Below are 22,004 nucleotides of genomic sequence, written 5' to 3'. Positions count from 1 at the left end.
ACTAATTAATGTTTTCGTCACAAACGACGATTCTTCTCTCTATTATATACGTAACAAATGGTTTCTGGTCGTCCCTCGGGTCGTAACGCTGTATAGTAAATTCGTGCGTCTGGCTGTATATTCGTTTATTTTTAAGCTCGAAATAGGTCAATTAAATCCCTAAGAAGGCTCCGGGTCAATCGAACGGATTTAATTTTCGTAGAATTTTTAGAATTCGAGAGAATTGTTTTTCTATTAGCCGATAATTTTTACCATTTGCCTCGTTATTTTTGAAAATTCTCCAAGCACTTTGACTCTTAGGAATCGGGTGATTTAAAAAAATCATAAAGATTTATGTCAGAGATAATTTTTTAAAATTTATTCGTGAAAATTAGTGAAAAAATTATTGATTTTTTAGCTTTTCTATCATTAACCTACTTTTTAAAATCGAAATTCCTTCGTTCGTGACAAAAACAAAGGTTAAATTTTCAGATTTTTCCGAGTTTCCATAATGAATTGTCGTTAAGGAAAGTTTTGTTTCGTTTACTGTGACGAATTTTACATTTGTTTGTTACGTCATTTTTTTTTTATTTCGCGTAATTTATTTGAATGGAATGTAACCGTATTCTTAAATGGTTAAATTTTCAATTATTTTCGTTACTTTCTGGATTTTCGGGAATGAAAAAATGAAGTTAAAACGTATGGAGATAATTCTCAATTTTTGTGTCTTTTATGTCATAATTACATACTTATTTTAAAACAATTGATATTTTAACGTTACGTTTATGTGTAATTCTTTTATATTTTAAATCCAGAATTATTTTCCTAAATTTGTTAAAACACCAGCAAATTAAGAAATGAGCTTTGTGAACTAAAAACTCTTCGTTGTAGTCGAAAGTTTCAAAGAGATTCTTCGAGGTCTTCCCGATAAAAACTAGGAATATAGAGAACGAAGGATTCGCAGGACCCTTCGACCTCTACACTGTTTCTTTTATCACCAACACCTCCGAGTAACCTCCTCCATCTTTGACTTCCTCTTCGCTCCTTAAAAAAAGGCACCGCAATTCTGACTGTTTTTATTAAGTATCAATTATCATTCGGGGGATTTTAGATCGGATTTTATTACCGAAATTTAATCAAAAATTTCCCAGTAACCAGTGATTCGTAACAGAATTGTTTATCCTTTATCCTTTGATCCTGCGCAGGATCTCCATCGCCTATGATGAATTCTGTAAGAAATTTGGATTTTCCAACCAGGCCACGACAATTTCGTTACGGTTTTTCGTCGAAAGAAAGGAAAATCGAGGAGGAAAATATTTCCTCTTTTTATAAAATCGAGTTATAAGTTCGTCTGTCCGTCACGCCGTCTATTATCAATGTTTTGTTAATGTTTAAAAAAGTTCCCCCGAAATTTGGTAGTTAAAATATGTGGTAGTACGTGACCCGAGTGTCGTCTCGTGTGGGGAAAGGTCCTACTTCCTAGAAATTTGCTACTCTCTTTAAAGTATCTTTCCAAAAAAAAGTTAAGGTGACATTTTCTCCCATTCATACGCGATATTTTTCAAAATAAAAAAAAGTTTATTTATAGTTTTTCTACAGTAAATATATACGGAAAGGAATTATTTTTATAGATAAATTAATGGTACGTAATTAATTACGGGGCCTTTAATTAATTAAATCTGTTAAATTGTGTAAGACGGACAATGCGTGTTTTGTCTGTCAGATAGAAGACGAAACGTGTTAAATTCGTGTTAATGAAGAAGTGAAAATTACGTAGATATACAGAAAATAATGTAAATAAATATGTAAAATACGCGCTTTTGAGTAACGTAAACGTGGAAAAATCGAATATTTAAAGCTTGTAGTTCAATTTGTGAATTACATAACATAAATTTAATTTTAAAAAATGAGATGTTTTCAAACAGAAAAAAATATATTTTATTTGAGAAATAAATTAAAGAGAGAAAGTAAAAATTTTTGGAGGAAAGAGAGACATAAATTGAATTTATTTCACGAGACGACAAAATTGTATTTACTCGTTTCATTTATCTTTCGATTTTTATTTTTTTCCTATAAAATAAATCAAATTTCTTGCTTTTAACTAAAGAAACATCGGTTTAAACACCGGTTTATGTTATTTTGAGGCTAAAAATAAAAAAATATTTATAAAAACGTCGGGGTAAAGCTGCCCAAAATCTGCAAAGATGCGGCTCTTTTACACTCGATTTTGTTATTAATTAAGCGGAAAGGGGCGGATAAACGTGTGATAATGACGTTACCGTTTCGAGTAACGGTAATTAACGTGTGTAAACGTTTAAATTTGCATAAACAAATTTTGTTACGTAATCGATTCGTCATCCGCTTCCACGTGACGACAAAGACGAGAGCAAAATATCACCCTGTTCTATCGAGGATGATGACTTCTGCACACTACCGTAACGCGATTTTACAGCCGTTACTGTTATATAAATACGGTTTAAGTACTTAATTTAAACGACACTTTGCCTAAACGTTAATTAAGTAATTTTTAAAAATAGAACGTATTTAACGATTATAAGTGAGTTTGTATCGACCTAACCGAAAAACACTTACGTTTGGAGACGTAAATAAAAGTAACGTCCAGATAGGAAAGTTTCAGTCGTCACGTGAGATGAATGGGGAGCGAACGTTACCCGTAGCAACGCCCTTGACTGTACGCATTCCCATTGGCCGGTCCGCTTTGACACTTACCCCCGTAGGTCTACCTTTCAGTCGGAATCTATGTAACGAGATGGACACGTCGAGTGGGACTCTTTGAAGATGTACGGGATGCTGTTAGAGAGCGTTCAACACTACGTCAGGAACGAGTACGGTGACGTGGCCTGGAGTCGGGTGTTGGAAGAAGCGGGATACAAGAACGTGGTCTTCACCACTCACCAGACCTATCCCGACAAATTGATGATTGATCTGGCATCCGCCTGTTGCCATCACATACCCATCAACGAGAAGAATGCGGCTTTCCTGCGCTTCTTCGGTAAATGTTTCGTGCGTTTCTTCAGCCATTACGGATACGATACCCTGATCAGGGCTTCGGGGCGCCATTTCCGCGATTTCTTACACGGAATCGATAATCTTCATCATCAAATACGCTTCAGCTATCCCAAGATGCAGAGCCCTTCCTTCTACGTAGAGAGCGAGAGCGTGATGGGTGTCGTACTTCACTACAGATCCAAGAGGGTGGGATTCGCCGAGTACGTCGTAGGACAATTGGTGCAGATCGCCAAGACCTTCTACGACCTGAACTTGAAAGTATCCATTCTGAGAAATGGTCCCGATAACAACGGGACGGGCTGTCACGTGGTCTACGAGTTAATTTTTGATAACTTTCCGTATCGAAAAGACCAATTAGTGAAAGAGAACTTGCAGCAACTGACGGGAATTCAGACTCTTTCCGGTTTATATCTCTTCCGTCTTTTCCCATTCGCCTTGGCATTCGACAAAACTTTGACCATTCTACAAGTGGGAGTCAAGTTGATGGAGTTGTTCGGAAGAGAAGAAATGGCAAACAAACCCGTAAAGAAGTACTTCATGATGCACAGGCCCCGAGTTCCTCTCGTTTGGGATCAGGTAAGACACTTAAAAGCTGTAATCCCTCACTTAGAACGAATCCTTTCCCAATTTGAAGTCGTAATTTTTTACTTAATTACATAAATGGCAGTTTCCGTGATGAAAAATCGTCACTCGGTTTCTAACTGGTTGTGACGTTAATTGCGTTTTTATTGTTAAGACATAATTTATTTATTTTCGTGTCCCAATCGGGACGTCATTAGGGGTGGAACCCATTTACTTGATTATTATCGAGAGGAACGTTCGATGACGCCTCTTCACTAAAGCTAAATGTCAAAAGAAAGGGGAAATCTTGTCTCAAAACAGGATGCCAAGTTACGCTTCCTCAGGAAACAAAAACGGAACAGATAAGGCTGCTGCCTGCTTAAAATTGGCATATACAGTACCTCCATACATCTATCTGTACGCCAACGAAAATCCAACCGGTCTTTATACAGAAATTACCTGTTTTTAAGAGATTTAAAATTAATTTCCAATGTCCAAATGCGTATAAATTAATATAAAAGTAAAAAATCGTAACTTTTAACCGTTGTAATTTTTAATATTTTTAAAATATGGTGTTGACGGGAAGAGGAACGGACATTTGGAGCAGAATCTACATCCTTTAATCTTTCGAAGAACAATTGAGAGTTGTCAAAGCGCTCCCCTTTCTCAAGCACTATTCACTCGTCAATCGTTTTACACGAATAAATATTAAAAATGTCGAGAGAAACACGAGTAAAGAAAAGTCCTTCGCCCGAGGATTGTCGACATCATTACATATGCTCGGTCGACAGCACCACTTAATTATAACCGAGTTGCATTTTTTTTCTATCGTCCACTTAATTTATAGATATAAATCTCCTACAAGAGTAGACAAATTTCCTACGAGTGACACGTAAATTTATCGCTTCGAAAAGTTGTAAATTTACACTTCGCACGTAAAAAATAGAGTAAAAAAGTATTTTCTGTCGAGCGGTGACTATTAACGTCCGTTATCTGGAAAATACAAGGCAATTTGTTCCCTTAACGCGCGACGATAGCGCGTAAGAGCGTCGGAAACACTTTAAAAAAGACTAGAATAATGCGGAATTAAGGGAGGGAGATTAATCCTATCTATCCTTGAACGTTTATTAAAGCATCTGGTGGGAGCACAATTCGTGTTTTGATTGAAATATTATCTGAAGAAGTCGCGATCGGACGATTCACCGAAAGCCCTCCTCCTCGAACACACTCGATTCATTTATTCTTCTTACACTAAGTTCATTATTACCCTTTCGAGCGTCTCCGAAAATTAAAATTCGCCACTCTTAACGTTCGATTTAAATTAATTTTAATAAATATTTAAATCCATACACTGACCGGATCCTAATTCGGCGGCTTTTGTTGAATTAGGAACCGAATTTGGGCTCTTTTTTCTTGCAATTTCTGAAAATTTGAGAGCCGTCTGCCAAACTTACTTGTCGATCCACGAAATTTCTGTTCGTAGCTGGAGAAAATCGGGTTTATACATTCGTAGAAGACCCCAAAATACATTTACGGTGGAAAACGTTTAAAATTTTTCGGCGCTCCGCCTACAAATAGCGCGTTATACACGAAACGAAAGAAACTTGGACGTTTTCGGAGTGTCTCATCCATCACTCGGTGCACGTAAACGGGGCTCGCGACCTCGATTTGTCCTGAAGCATTTATTACGTTAATCGAACCATCTATCATTCATTCCGGAGGGAAATTTTTCGGATCACCCCGCGATAAATAATCTTTTAGAGACTAATTGCCGGAGTAACCCAAAGAGATTTACAAACGCGATGCATTGTCTTCTTTCAGCTCTTCATCCTGCAAAAGGTAGTAGTGGAAATGGAATGCTTCAACTCCTTCTACGTCAAGTTGTTGGTTGAAGATAGGAGAAACAGTGCCTCCACCAGAAATCTCCTCCTCAAGGGTCAAATGCTTTACATTAACGAGTGGGATGCCATTATTTATCTCTGCGTGCCCTTGTAAGTATGCTCCTACTAATTAATTTAATGAATGGTGAACCGCTTTACTAATTAAGCTGAAGTTTGCCCGCTTTTCCACGGAACAAATTAAAACACTACGTAATGAAATACAGTACAGTTTGTATCGTGTTTAAAACCCGAGATTAGATTTACGGTCCTAAAGAATACCATCTACTGATGTAAGCTGTAATATGACTTCTATACGGTCGATCGGTACACCGAGAACAAAGATTTTTAGTATTAAAATAAGAAATTTCTCGCATAGACTCGAAGAATAGAAAAAATGGCGTCTACGTAGGCTCGTAGATCTTTTCCGTGTACGATTACATTGCTTAAGTTTATTTTTCTTCATAAATGGTAACAGGTTCATTCTCAATTGGTGTCCGGATAGAGGAAATGTGTAGGATTATCCACACTTTTTTATTGTCTTGCGTAACGTCTTTCGTATTCAATGTCAGATGCGATACCGCACTCGTTACGTTCGATTTGGTTTGGTTAAAAAACACGACTGCGGGAGTGGCATGCGATTATTACGTAGCTCAGTTTCGTACTTGCGGGAGAGTCTACCCGAAGGGGTTGGGATGTAATTCTCAAGTAGTTAAAATTAAGAAATTTCGGATAGGATTTGAACCAGGATCACGTCTACACATAAAAACTGATGCCCCGTACAAGTTCGGATTCTTAGAAGGTTTGATACGCCCCTTCAGAATGTTGGGTGTTAAACCGATCTGTTAACTCTATTATTGATGACAACGGTAGAATTTTAAAAATGTCTAGGCTTAACGACCGTTAGAAATAGAAATAATAAAAGTAGCTGACGTAACACCGGACGTTTGATTTAATGACGTTAACCTTCTACGTCGCTTACAATTAAACACCGGCGACGACAAATAGAAAAACTAAAAGGAATTTTTGTGACTTTTACAGATTGAGCGGTCTTCAAGAGATGCAAGAAGTGGGCCTTTATTTAACCGATTTGTGCATTCACGACAGAAGCAGGGAAATCGTCTTGGCGGGATGGCAACACGGCGCACGTTTGGAAGTGTCTTACGAAAAGGTAAATTCTATTGTGGAACGGCGCTCGAATAAATTCCGTTTTCGGTGGGAGGGGACGGAAAGCGCCTGTCGTATGTCATCGTATATCCAGCGTGTCAGCTGATCAATGGAGCTAATATTAGATGTCGTCACGTGTCCCATTGTCCTTGTTGTCGATTGCCATGTGGTCACACAGAATTTTCGCTTCTCGAATCCCGCGAACCTTTTTTTTTTTGGTCTTCTTTTTTGACAAACGAAGGACAAAAGAGTTTTATATCCGCTACAAAAAATTGAAAAAGGAAAAGATTTTTTTACCAGATTTGTCGTAACAATTTACAATCAACACGAAGCGACTGTTTCGTTTTCGCCTTTGAAATGGGAAATTTGTTTGTTTATGCCCTTTGCTTCATTTTCTATACTTTTTCTTGTTTAAGTCGCGTCTGGTCGTTTCGTGTCGCTTGATCTGGCGCGCGCCGTCGAATTAAAATTTTTTGACGTTTGTAGATGCGGCTGATATAAATATATATCATCTACGAACGGTTACGCCCTAATTTTAACCGTTTTAAATTAAATTATGACGCGTCAAGTAGAGTTCAAGACGTATTATTTTCAGATTTCCAGAAAAGTTAACGTACGTAAGAACGTGACGTAATCGGTCGTTATTCCACGAAGAATAGGTGTCGAGAATTAAGCGTGATGGACAGACGAATCTTTCAAACATCTCTACGAAGATATTGATTTATCTTAATTTCGATAAGACAATGAAAATTGTTTAATAGTCTATAAGTTTTGAATTTTGGGTTTAATTATTGCAGCAAGAACAACGAAGCAAGAAATTGGAACAAAATCTTCAGATGCTGGACGAGTGGAAACAGAAAGGAGACGATTTACTCTATTCTATGATCCCCAAAGCTGTAGCGGAACGTCTTAGAAACGGTGTCGACCCCATCAACACCTGCGAGGTGAGCATTTTCCTAATAGTTTTTTTAAGTTATCTTTCGTAGAAATATCTACCTTCTAAGAAGGGATGATGAACATTTTTTTAGAGGATAAATCCTCAGCATCCCTTAAAATCAAAGAGTTTTGGTTTCTGAGAAACAAAGTTTAAATAGAGAAATACACAATTATAAGGATTGAGCGGTGGGATCTTAAGATTAATTTATGAAAAACGAAAATAAAAATTGAAACATAAGACGAAATGAAATGTCACCGATATCCGCTTTATTATTTCATTTTTTTTCTTTTATCCGCCCGCTTATAATGTCCTCATTAAGAATTAATTATGCACAAATGTCGGGAAGGTCGACCTAAATGCAAATGTCTGACTCTCTTATCTTTCGTCTACCGAGTTTTTCTTCAAATTCTCGTTAAGTTCGTTCTCACCGAGATTAAAGTCGGCGCCCATAGGTCGATGCGGTCGAGCCGACAGAGCCACTTCCGGTTTATCGATCCGACGTCATTTCCGAAAAGAGGATTAGAACCGATGCCGCGAAGTGACGTCGCCTTTTTCGTCACTATCGGATTTTTTAAGGAGCGTTATTACGCAAACGGAAGCGTGTAAACCCATTCTCATGCGAAAGACGATGCTAAAATATCGAGTTTTTTTTATTTCTTAAAAGGGAATTTTTTTCAAGTTTTGTTTCTCTCGTTTCGTTGGCGCAGTAAGCTTAACCGGTAGCAACTACTATATCGGGGTTTGTCGGTGCGAGAGAAGCGTCAGGGAGGAAATGTAGAGAGGAAAGTCGGAAGGAGGATATTAGATGGAGGTGAAAATGGATCCTCAATACAGGAAATGAATCTAGACAATCTACTGTCTCATTTTCTACGATTTCGCTCATTGTTTCTATTAAGAAGACCATTACGATGAAGAAAACACCAAAAATCATAAGAGTGTTTTCGAATTTTCTTAAAGAAACGACATTTTCTTAAGTTTTAATTAACAAATTTGCGTCATTAAAACATTTTGACGGTCGAGTTTCAATTTTTAATTACAAATCGAACTGAACGAATGATAGCCAATTAGCACTCGCTAATTTGAATTCGACGTTAATGATCGCCGATTGGTTAATATTGCCGAGAGACATCTGACGAATTTTTTTGAAACTAAAGATTTGTATATTTTTCACAATCATTTTATATTTTAGAATTTATACATTGTACATGTACAGTACATCTGTACTATAATTTGTTTATATTATTTTACTCGTAAAATTAGACTGCGCCATCTAATGAAGATAATCGAAATTAATCACTATTTTATCAAAATGATATTTTACGTAAAGAAATTAAAATGAGCGCCGATAATAGCGCCCTCTGGTAATTGGTATATACACAAATGACTGCAAATGCCATTAAAAGGAAGTTGGATTCTTAAAATTTCAAAATTGAGGGAAAATTTATTTTAAGTTTAATAATAATTGTTTCGATTTTTTTTTAACTTTTACATTAGATATTCGGAGATTCATGAAACATCGAAGCAGGTGATGACCAATAAAAATTCCCGAGGGCGAGCGGGGAGTCTGATTTCGCCATTAGTAGTGTTATTGTAAGTGTTGTCTGTCCTAATTGGAGGAAAGGAATTTTAATTAAGTAAACAGGCCTCTTACATCACGGGTTCGGGGCGTGTTTGACACTACGTTGTCACACGTGCACATTTTTCACGTTTATAGACAACTCCACGAGGGAGGATCGTGTATTTGCTTATTTTTACACGTGGACGAAAAATAATTGATTTAAGAAGGAAATTTCACTATTAGTAATAAAATTAGAACACAAACGTATAAAATTTGTGCATTATTTTTTGCTTAGTTTCACACTTTGGTGATGCGCTCGGCAATGAAGCTTAAAGATTATTTCTGAATTTTTCTGATAATATATTTGGAATAACCCTGATTAAATAAGAAAAATGAGGATTGAAATTTAAGAAAATATCATTTAAATTTTTTTTTAAATAATGGTAAAACGTAAACTCCACACATCAGTGTAACTTTTAGATTCTTTCAATAAACATAACCATACTAACACAGTGTTGTAATAAATGAATATGTTTGAATTAATTTAAGAAGGTAATGTGGATGGAGGTCAAAGCTAGGAATATGTTAATTTAATTTTCATTTATGTCCAAATCTCATTATATCCGAACGAGGAATTTTTCTGCACAGTTGGCTTCGTCTTGTTTTCAGATGCTAATTTAGGAAATAATTCACGAGATAACGATGGAAAATTCTATTGTTTTTTATATTTTGCATTCCTTTTCGTTATTATATGTATGGCATTCGACATCTTCGTGTATAGGAAACGAAATTCTTGATACAGAATCATTGAAAATTGTATGAGAAAATGAGGGGTTATATAAACACGTGGCGGATATCCTTAAGGATATTTTATTTTTAAAGTTTAAATATTAAAAATAAGCTGTTTCAGTTAGTAAATATACAGACGACCCGTTAAGTAAATAAATAAGTTGGAGTTACAATTTGTTTTCTTAACACAAATCAAAATTTCATTTTGTGTTAATTTTCTTCTTAACAAAAAATAAAATAAAATAAGGAAATTTCATAAAATTTTGATGTATTCGGACATCTTTTAGTAAAGATATAATGTATAAAAATATTAATTCGTATTTATAGGCTAAATAAATAACTCGAGACGTAAAGTGTATTTATCTTCGAGAGGGTTCGAATACGTCTTTCGTTACTATATAGGAACAGCATAGAGCGCTTTAGTGATTTATAGTAAAGCTCAGTCACACGCGTAACGTTAAAGCGCCAACTTTGACCCCGAATATCTTCACCACCGATGAACAGATTTGGACGAAATTTAAAATAATTAATGAATACGACCAGTACTAGGAACGTGTAAAATTTTGAGTAAATTCGTTGGATCATTTCGGACTTGCGTTTCATTACAACTAGAGAGAATGGCCTCATCGAGCTACCGAACACTTCAGACGAGTCTGTGTTTAATAGCTAGTTCGATAGTTCGAGAGCCGATTACCTCCCATTTGCCCCTTTGAAGGTTTTATTTAAAAACGTCGAGTATTTATAAAACCATAACCCACTTTTACAATTTTAACATATGAGCAATCGGTTATCAAGTGAGTATAGAATTATCAAGAAAACTATTCTATTGACGTTATCGATGATTGAAAAATACTTGAAATCTCGTAAAAATTTGGTGGAACCAGATCGAAAACATCAAAGAAACTTTCGAAAGCTGTGGCATAAGAATACCGGAAGCTTTGGACGAAGCATTGTCGCCACGGTAATAAATCGGGAAAACGAGCGTCGTCACAGGAAAAGGCTTCGAGCTATACTTTGTGCCTTAAACTCATTAGTGAGGGAACTTTAACTCGATGAAATGTTTAACCCCGAAAGTCTATTCAAACATTCTAAATATCGATGTAACAGATTACTTTTCAGTCTGTTATACGGAAATCTCATTCTATATTCTTGCCCGAACGTTAGTAATTCGCTTTCAAAGATTTGATTACAGATCTTTTGATTAGTGATAAAAATTTTCGTATCGAAACGAGAATTTCCTTCTTTCTTACAAAATTCTTGACGTAAAAACATTCTTGCTTCTTGGATTTTTCTGAAGCATCTTTCGGCGATACCGATCTAACAAATAGCTTTTCTTATCGATCGTCTGCATCAAATTCCACTTGTTTCTTCCTTCCTAAGAAGAATTCTTCTCTTGTAAATTTACATATCCCTTTAGGAAGCCATTTACATTTTTATAATTCATAAAATTCGTAGTGTTATTGGCAATTACGTGGCAGTAGAGCGTAATAACGGCGTAGAATATAATCCGTAAAAGGCTAACCCGAATAAGTATATAACTGACGGATGAAAAGTTTCATTTATTCTTAAATTAGATCTATTTGCCGAGTTGTTTATCTCCTCGATACAAATTTAAAACGTTCTTTTTTTTCCAAAGAGATTCGGAGATTTATTTATATTTAACTGTTTATTCTTATTAGATAATATATGGAGGAGCACAAAACCGATTATTATGCATTTATCAATAGCGCACCTTTAGATTTTGCCGCTTGTTTATTTAAAATTTTCTAACGATTCTCCTCTTCTCCGCTCCGAGAGGTGACTTTTTATAACTCAATTAACTCGTTAGTTACCGAAATAAAGCTTTATATACGAGATGAGTCAGCATTGGACAGATAGAATTTATCTGAAATTCTATTATTAGACTCTTCCGCCATTCTTTTTTCAAACTATTTAACCTCGTTAATTGTGGTTTTTGTGGAATGGAGCTAAGTGCAGTTGTTAGGTTTATTTTTTGTCTACTTAGTTTTTATGTAAATGAAGAGACAAACGTCCTTGGACGAGTGAGAAAAAAGTGGAAGGAATAAATATAAGGAAGGAGAGCAATTTTTCTTGATTTGGCGCCTGGAAACCCGATAGAAAAACACTTAATCGTAGTGTGTAATAAAAGACCTTGGCCGAAAAAACGTCGACGGAAGCTCGTCTTTATCGCTAAAAGTATTTGTTAAAAAGGACTAAATCCTTTATCGAATTTTTTACGCCATTTTTGAGTAATTAATTATAATAATGGCCAAGAAACAAACGCTCGTATCTAAATGGATATTTTAAAAATAAAAATAAAATATCATTTATGGAAGCTTTACAAAATTTTAAAAATACTTTTTTTGGATACGTACGAATTTTTATACTAGATAATAATTTTTGGCCAGAAAATACATCTTTACATACCGCATTCTTCGTCACGATCGTAGTTCCATTTAAATATTTACTTTACCCGCGAGTAGTACGTAGTTCTAACACCCGAAAAGTCGATATTTTGCGCATCTCGGTTTAATATTATGCTGAAATGATATGAATAAATTAATAAAAACGTTATATATAAAAGTTAGGTAAATGTATTATTTTTCAAGAAAATGGCATCTCGAACGAGCGGGATCTCATTTTTTAATAACTTTCGCTAAATTTGTAAGCAATAAAATATTTGAATTATACGGTAATTTAACGTTTGCGATGATTAATTGACTTTTGGGCCACCCTCTGTTTTATTCGGAGAAGATGCGTGGAAGGAAATAAGTTCTATTCTGTCTAAATGCTACTTTTACATAAATTAATTATTGCAGTGAAGTCAACCTCCATTAACAATTCTCTCCGACATCTTATTGCCAGATGCAAACATTTCTCGGAGTAATGTGTTTACCCACTTTCTAGATCTCATTATCTACATTTTTGCCTTTTTTTCACCCTTAAAACAGTAAATGCAATGCAAATTCGCTTGAAAAGTACATCGAATGACCTTAAATTTATTGTAAAAAATGATTCATGTTTTGTAGAACATTTTTTAAAGTTAATAATTTTAAATTGGAAATATTAAATCAAAGTAAGTTTTTAATGGATTAATTTACTGATTTTTACCAAGTTTTAAGTTGTTTTATTTGTTTTCTTCTGTGATGGAAGAAGAGCGCGAGAATTATTCTTTCACTTGTCGAAGTAAAGACATTCATACACATATTTTCGATTATTTTACTTATTTCTACAGCAAATTCTACGATAAAATGTGTCTATACCGATATTTTTGCTGTTTTTTTCTTAGTCATTCGACGAAGTGACAGTTTTATTTAGCGAAGTCGTTGATTTTGGTGATTTGTGCGCCCAACTTACGGCAATGCAAGCGGTTCAATGCGTCAACGACGTTTACACCCTGTGCGATCGAGTGATCGATCATCATCTTGTATATAAGGTAAAAACTAAAAGATTGCTCAAATATACGCCCAAATTTTCTAGAATATTTAAATAAAACACTTCTTTCAGGTAGAAACGGTAGGTCAAGTGTACATGTTAGTCAGTGGTGCGCCCGAGAGGAGGCCCGATCACGCTCAGAATGTTGCTGGAGCGGCTCTGAGTATATTACGAGAAGTAGAGAAGATGGAAGGCAGATACGGAGAGCAGAAAGTTATGGTGAGGATAGGTACGTACCGTTTTAAAACATTTGCAAAATAAAACTTTGTAGCGCCTACAAGTTTCTTCGATATCTATTATAGGGATGCATACCGGACCCGTTGCAGCCGGAGTAGTGGGAAGGAAGATGTTGAGATATTGTTTATTTGGCGACACCGTGAATACCGCTGCCAGAATGCAAAGTCACGGAAAGGTAGGCGAACATTTTGCAGAATTGGAGTAATTGGAAATTAATTTTCACATATAAATTGTGTTTAGGCGGGGAAAATACATATCAGCGAACCCTGTCAGAAGCAGTTGGTAGGAAGTGCGTATGAATGGGAATTTAGAGGCACCATCGACGTTAAGGTAAGTTTGGCACAAATTGATTAATTAATTAGCGTCGGGCGCCGATTCAAGACCATTACGGAAGACGATGGGGTCTATTAACGCGGATAAGCTCCGATCCTCGCTACTCGCCACGAATGGTGCGATCGAATTCGCCACGATCGAATTCGAATCCGGATCCACGCCACGGATGGCTAACGTCTCGTCGCGCCGCCATTTCGCCGAATTTGCATAAATTATGATTATAAAAAGTTGCGTAATAACAAATGTAACGTTTTACAGGGGAAAGGAAAAATGAATACTTATTGGTTAGTCGGATTGCAAGCAGACGGAGAAAGTGTTACGAGTTGAACGGAAAGGCCTATATTTCTTCGTCGTCTTAAAAAATTATTTTATTAACGATGTCTATGTAAATAAAATAAATATATTTATATAAATCTCATTGTTAACTATAAAACGAATAAAAGAAAAAAAAATTAAATTAATGCAAAACTCGTGCCATAAATGTACGTCAACAAACGAAACTTGCGCAGTGTTTTAACCATTAAAAATATTTTATACGCTTCTTTAATGCCATCTGGTGATTGTTGTAATAAACTAAGTTACGTCTCGGCCGCTGCGATTGGCATTTGTATCGTCGTGGAAGTGTTGCCAACTTGTGCTTTTTAAATTACGCGCATTTGTCAATATCCGAAATAAAGTTTTGTGAATAAAATATTATTATTATTTCCATTGTTTACAATAAATTGCATAAATCAACATTGGATTTTAAAAAATGTTTGCGAGCGAAATTCTCTTAAAATTGTACAGTATTTTTACGCGAAATAAAAATTTTAGTTCGATTTTATGAACTTTTTAAATTGTAAAACATTATTAAAACTGCCGAAAGTAGACGAGTGTAGAGTTAAAACAGCGCCATTCGACCCACGGTTCCGACGGCAATTGCAAAATATTACACAACCCACGAATATAATTTGCAATAAATACAAAATTGTACATAGATATTAATGACCATAAAAATAATTTTAATGTAACGTTTGTAAGACGAATCCATTCGATTGGATTATAACGAATAGTAAACCGATAAACGAATATTTATTAATACATATTAAATGATTTTGATGAAAAATTTTAACGTTTCCGTCCCGAAAAGTAATTAAATAAGACAGAAGACGGAAACATTAATGGAGAAATTAAGTGGTATTTTAGAAGTCAGACGATGGGAATTTTCGATGAGCACCACCAAGCGGGAAGAAAGAACATTAGTAAAACTTGTGGCCGACGACATTTGCAATATGGAGGTTGGCGGAAAACGAAAGTTTCGAAAAACGAAGAAGGTAAGTCATTCATTTATCGGTTTATTAAATTATTTCCTTAATAAACATCCACCGGAACCAAACGGCAACTCGAATTATCGGTTTAACGGGCGACGTTCTTCGAACGGATAGGTATTGCATTAATGAAGTTTTATTCGAATAAATCCGAGGTAAAAAGTAGGGAAGACACTTTTTAGGCAGAAAGAGCCGAAACAAAGCGAAAAAGTGCGGATTTAGATTCCATTGTCGGCGCCATTTTGTTATCTAAAATGCGCAGTTTGTCAAGCGTACCCCGTCATAAACGTATTAAAACGTCTTTCTGGCAATTATATAATGTATAAATACGTAATGTTTCGGAGAACTGACGGTTCCTTTCTATAAATCGGACGAAAAACTCGCACCGTCGAAACACTTCTTCGTATTGGCAATTAAAATTTCAACCAGCGAATTTCCAGCCGTAAACTCCGACGCATTCTGTTGGAAATCGACCTTTCCGGATTATAAACGGAAAAGATGCCGGAAGTTGCCGCTCGAATTTTCCTTCCGAGAGTTACCGGACTGGAATGAAAACAAAAAATCTTCGAACTGCGGTGATTAAGTACGAGCCGAAAACCATTCGAATCGTATATTTTTCGTGACGGGTTCTCGCCTGCCAACTACCGAAAAAGCGGAACGTATTTTTTTTATTCTGTTTTGCGGGTTTAAACTAATGTCGCATCGAGGTACGAGAGGTTATATCTTAATTTCCAGATTTTTATCGAGTTCCGAATTTTGTGATTTTTGTATATAAAAGATTTGAAGAATATATGAACGATTTGTTTAACTGTCATAGAACAAATCATTGATATAATCTTTAAATGTTTATTCGGCTATGTTACCAGCTTTTGCATTATTGTTTTGGAATTTAAACGCTATTTTATTTATTTTTTAAATAGAAGAGTGATAAATATCTCTTTAAATTATTAAAACTAAAAAGAAAACGGTATCGAAAACGAGATGTTTTCAGAAATATAATTTGAGTAGGCGCAATATCATCTACTCTTTAAATTTTAATAATTCCTGTACAGTACTACTTGTCGAAAATTTCTGGAATATGGTAGGGAAGTTTGTTTAGTAGGGAAATTGATGCTATTAAATTTTGGTGATTTAATTAAAAGTCGAGATGAGAAGATAGGGCGGTCGTGTGTATCTCCAGTAGGGTCGGACTCGATGTGATTTTACACTTTTTAAAAATAAAACCCTTCCCTACCTCGAAAATTAAGAATTTTGCCATTTTATAATAATTACAAATGTAAAAGTTTTTAATAATAGAATATTGTAACAGATGGCGCCACACAGCAGTTTTAAATGTTGCCGGGAAAGCTAAGTGACTCGTTGCTGAATTTTTTTCTTTCCTACGGACGTTAGAGAAACTTTTTGTCAAATCTTTCCGAGTTCGACTACACTTAAAATAGGGAAAACACGGGTGGTGATAGATAGGAATTGACATATAGGAATCGAGTTTCTCGAGAAAGTTCCATTTTGATGTATTTCGATTGTATCATTTGTAGACCCGCTGTGACGCGTGATATCGAATGTTGGGCAATAAAACGAACGGAGAAGGCGGAATGCTAAAATAGACGCGAAGGTCCAAACTCAAACGCAACGAAGGACTAGTCAAACAGACGTTTGGATATTTTTAATTTAAAACCCTAAAATATCTTATTGTTATATTATCTTATATTCTTGAATCAAAACCGACTTTGCGTCACAACTATTTCCAACTTAAATTCTATGCAAATTATAAATTCAATTTGCTTAGTTCGAAATTCGTATCGCTGCCGTAATTATTAATATTTATGTCCAATTGTACACAGTATCACAAATGTTTCCCCATTTGTTGTTTTATGATAATTTTTTCGCTTATCATTTTAACGTTAATTAACTGCCTAACTCTCACGTTTCCGTGTTAAATTTGCATTTATTAATGTGTGCTTGTAATTTAATTTTTTTTAACACTTGGAATTGCTAATTAGTGTAGAAAATCCATACGATACGTAAATCTTTTTCGTATTTCGAACTACGTCGCTAGTTCTTCTCTTTCTTAACTTTCCTGGATTATCTCTATTCCCGTTTAAAAATTGGAAGATAACATAAAATAGAGGATAATATGAAAATACAAAAGATTTTTCTGTTTCCACTCTTTTTAGACAGTTTTAAATCTCCGATAACAGCCTTCCGACCATCTCCGGAAAGATGGCTTGGCGTACGAGCGTCGAACAGGAAGTGTTCTTCACCGATTTATGTAGATCGATCGATCTTTTTGTATTAAAAATTTGCATATTATAATAATTTAGCGTATTCGTTCGATGCTTTTGAATGAACGTGCGACGAGAACAACGTCCTCATTTACAAAAAGGTTCATCCGTATTTTTTAAATTTGGAAAAACGAGATCTCGTTTCCGAACTGATAGTCCGAAAATTGAAACAAAATATGCTGTAAATGGTAAAATGTCGTACAATTAACAAAGGATACGAGGACAGGGTCAATTTAATTGGGTCATCCCGTATAAATAATTTTGAAAAAATCACTTTATCAAAGTTTACATCGAAATAAACTGTGTCACGTCAAATATGCAATTTAACTCGAGAATCATTTTTTTGCAGCTTCTTTTTACACGATTTTTTCATCGCCAGAAGCGATAATGCCGCTATTAAGTCGCAGTCGATTCCCATCTAGAATAAAAAAATTGATACACAGAATACATTCTTTAATTTTAAACGCGTTTGAGAGGAATTCCATTGGAGTAGATCTTCGGAATCAAAATTTACGAATAAGTCTTGATCCGAACGAAAAAATAAAAAAAATTCGAGGAAGATGAATTCGGTACGAATTAACAACCGACTAACGAAAATTCCTCAAAATATTTACAATTATTTAAAAAACCGAGAATTTCGATACAGAGTAATCTTTAATGTTCACATTGGATTTTGTAATGACGTTTTTCCAGTTCTTTTCGTAACGAGAAGGACTTGTAGTATTTTATAAGCGATGGAAATAATTTAATTTTAGTAAATAATGTACAAAATATTTGCGGCCTATTTACCTACGACCTTATTCGCAATCTTATGGCACGAGTTACGGGTAAACGCGAAAAGAAAATAAGGAAATTATAAAATTTAAATTTACAAATCAATAAGGATAAAATCAAATTGAAGCATCTATTCATTTTATAGAATTACATTACTGTATAGCGTTTATAGGAGAATAATCTGATTAAACGAAAGTTATGAAATGAAACAAATATTCCTCTAATTGACCAGCGAACGAATAACGAGAAAATGTGGCAAAGATTGCGGGTGAAAATAAACGATTAATTAGATTAACAACACATAATTCCGCCATTTATTAATACACTAGAAATGACAACTGGCGATAATTGATACAGATTAATTGTACGAATTTCATTAGCCTAAGCACTAGAGATGAAAGAATTAATACGCTATGGCAATTTGTCCCATCGACAGACTTACTCGTAATAAATATCTAATTTATTGTACGTTACGCACGCGGCAATTATTCATTAAGCGTTGGCTAGAATAATATAGCGCCCGCTTTAATCGCAATAAAATGATAAAACGTCATTTCTGATCTTAAACAGAAATGCTTTCTTTGTAATCTTTTTCACGTTGTACAATTGACTGGAAAGTCTAATTATAGTTTCGATCGTCACCGATGAAATTTCTGGAGTTAATAATATCCACTCTCTTCGAATTTTTTGTTATTCGTTGGGGAGAGAGTCCGCTTATTTTAAAGCATAGGCTTCTCAAACGTTAATAACGTTCTCAAAATAAAACAGAAAAAATTTCGTTTTAAGAAATAAATTCGCGAAATTTGGATTGTCAATACGGTAATTTACGCGATTATCTTAACATTTTGTAGTGGAAATACACAAATCATTACAATCTCCATAAATCTGCCATTTCTTTTTTTACGTCGTTTCTACTTTGTAGCCGTAACCGTAACTCTTCCCGCTAATTGGCAATCGAGTGTTATATTACACCGCGACCTCGAACACTAGTTATTTGCCGTTATTCTCCCGGAGATACACTTAGATGAAGCAGAGTCGGCCTTGTGATGGTAGAAATAACACAAATAGTCGAGATGTATCGTTCGAAATTACCTTTAATACGTTTCATAAAATCTACGCAACATTGCTCAAAATTAAAACTTTGAAATTTTATTTTTATTTCGTAATCGTATGTCATTACGATTGTTAGTAAGAATGTTACGTTATTAAGTAATAATCTAAAATTTTCATTAGTGTAGTAACTTGTTCGACAAAATGCATTTGTTCAATCTGTTCTGAGATTGCCGAGTGATTTCTTTCTGAAAATGTTTGATACCAACAAAATTACGGAAGTCGATTTTTGTACTACGTTCGTAACGGATCTGTGTGTATTTTAAGAAAAATAATATAAATTTTTTCGTAATTCGGCACTTTTTGGTACTCTCATTAGATTATTGTCGAGATAAGGGGAATACATTTATGTTCTCTTTTTAAATTAGATATTCTAAATATAGGCTTTATATTTCGTCATATAGGTCTATCTGTATCGTGGTTTTATTAGCGTAGATAAACTTACTTTTACTTTCCCGGCTGTTACGTATACAAAACAAGGGAAAGTATTGGAATCGTGTCAAATTTCACCATCTGGGTATTGCAAATCTCCTGAATCCAAGAAAGGGAAAAGATTCCGTTTATTTCGTTTATCATCTCGGGATGGGCTAAATATTAAGAAACGAAATTTGGCACGGGAGCTTGCGGGTAAGGGGCTTGATGATATTAAGTTTTGGTTGTTAAAGGCCGAGGAGTGGAGAGAGAGGAGGTTCATTTGTCATTTCTCGAGAGAGGTCGGACTTAATGAAGATTTTACTCGTTATTAGCATTTATAATTTCTTGTAAAACTCATCGGTATCCTTTTCGCCATTTTATAATAATTAATAATGCAAAGAGTTTTTTATAACGAAATTTCTTAACAGATAGCGCCACACACAATTTCTTTATTACGATTAATAATATAAAAGTTATTTTTTAAATAAATTTCATAACAGCCGAGAAAGTTACGCAACTCGTTGCTGGATTTTTTAAAACTGTTTCTTTAATGCGTTTCGTTCACCGTTTCGTTTTACAATTTTAGTGACTTGGATATTATATATTATAAATTCGATATTACAAAATTTTTATTGATACTTAAATTCCCTTAATTCGGTTTACTATTATCTTTATTTTTGTACTGGTTAAAAAATGATCATATTCACAAAATAAAAGACTACGATAAAATCGTCTTGTTTCATACCTCGGGACACCTTATTGAAGTCTTTTATTTAATGAATTTATATATACTGTTCTGGTCATTTTTTTAAATATAGATTATGTTCCGTTTTCATCTTTTTTTGTGCCCTTTATCTTAATTAATCTGCGGAGTTAAGATTTTGAAATGTACCCTTTAATTGCGAAAGATGAAGATTTTTTTGGAATTCGATACAAGAATATTAATTTGTAGTTTATTGCAAATTGGCGACTGTTTTATCTCTTTTTATTGGCACTTATCCGGAATTTTAAACAGGATTTGTTACGACCGAATGCAGGCGCCATTCAGACTCCACGTGTCTTCGGTCACGTTTAGGTTCGTATGCCGAAATGGCCAACGTTTTAAAACGAGAAAAGGTCCAAATAATCCGCACATTGCGAATTGTTTACTGAAATTTTTTTTTCATTCTTACGAAATGAAATTTGTTCTTATTTTCTCACTGGTCCTTTTTATTTATTCAAACCGAAAAGAAATTAAATAATCTCAATAACTGTTTCCGATTTCTAATTAGTTGTATAGAAATGCCTTTGACGATTGTCATTTTTCAGTTCGGTTTAATTAATTCTTTAATTTGGAGTTGCCGTCAGATGATCCGGATTACGATTACTTTTTTCTCTCCGGTCAAGCGGGACGTTGGGATATCCGATTTTTTAATGTAAATAATAATAATAATTGTTATTGATATATTAAAACAAGCTAAAAAAAAGACGTCACGGTCTGGCCTCTTTCAGACGTAGAACGCACCAACGATGATACAATGAACTATTTTATGCAAAATTTATATTAGGCTCGTTACGTAGGTTTTCGTAGGCTTAGATGTTATACTGACCCGTCGAATCGAGCCGAAGCTTATATTATACAAATACAACACTTATTAACAATATATCGATATTCACACTTAAAAAAAATTAAATCAGGTATAATTAAGTTTCTGATATCTTCTTTGATAAATTCCAAATTTTAAACTTATTACATAGTCGACTTTTTGGTCTATAGCCTTCTCGTATTTACAAAGAAGTAAATTTCTTTATATACTTTCTACAAATACCAAGTACTGTACATAGTTTTATTGAAGAGTTACCACGCAATTGAAACCATTGTTGCCTCGTATGCCTCCTAGAATGCATTTCGGTCCCCGGTGTTAAATGGCCCTCGTCAATTAAGTTGTAGAAAGTATGTTGTATTACGATGATTTTGTTTTAGCTATAGCAATTCAGCATTTAAAATTTTTCTTATATTACGGAAACTGAGAGGTATATACGGTACTCCAACGCAATAGCGTTCGAATAAATACATTTTCCGTTGTTCTAAGTTTGTTTTACATAATAGGGCGCACTTCCCCACGACTCTACTCCATAGCGTAACCTAGGATCCATTATTTAGATGTATAAATGCCCCAAAATGGATGCTGTTTTAGTTTCATAATAATCCCAATAAAGAAATCGAGCGAAGTT

At 34.7% G+C, this 22,004-nt stretch overlaps 1 protein-coding gene and 1 pseudogene across 1 annotated transcript; both read left to right on the top strand.

Annotated features, from left to right (window-relative positions):
• Positions 1-891: 891 nt before the first annotated feature.
• LOC111626633 (soluble guanylate cyclase 88E-like) lies at positions 892-14,662 on the top strand. Its single transcript, XM_023370079.1, has 9 exons — positions 892-3,585; positions 5,392-5,561; positions 6,489-6,618; positions 7,412-7,558; positions 13,188-13,334; positions 13,406-13,562; positions 13,636-13,745; positions 13,811-13,900; positions 14,162-14,662. Exons 1-9 carry the CDS (start codon positions 2,779-2,781, stop codon positions 14,228-14,230), a joined length of 1,827 nt encoding a protein of 608 aa, XP_023225847.1. The 5' UTR covers positions 892-2,778; the 3' UTR covers positions 14,231-14,662.
• A 34-nt stretch (positions 14,663-14,696) lies between these two features.
• LOC111626631 overlaps positions 14,697-22,004 on the top strand; it is a 31,004-nt pseudogene continuing 23,696 nt past the window's right edge.

The sequence above is a fragment of the Centruroides sculpturatus genome, unplaced genomic scaffold (assembly GCF_000671375.1).
Source record: "Centruroides sculpturatus isolate CEXI.00-Female unplaced genomic scaffold, Cexi_2.0 scaffold399, whole genome shotgun sequence".
Lineage (NCBI taxonomy): Eukaryota > Metazoa > Arthropoda > Arachnida > Scorpiones > Buthidae > Centruroides > Centruroides sculpturatus.
This window is presented reverse-complemented; position numbering and strand designations above follow the sequence as displayed.

Coding starts and splice junctions, on each gene's coding strand:
- LOC111626633 (XM_023370079.1), top strand. CDS start 2,779: ATGTACGGGATGCTGTTAGAGAGCGTTCAACACTACGTCAGGAACGAG. Junction 13,335..13,405: donor ATCATCATCTTGTATATAAG/GTAAAAACTAAA, acceptor CACTTCTTTCAG/GTAGAAACGGTAGGTCAAGT. Junction 13,746..13,810: donor GAATGCAAAGTCACGGAAAG/GTAGGCGAACAT, acceptor AATTGTGTTTAG/GCGGGGAAAATACATATCAG.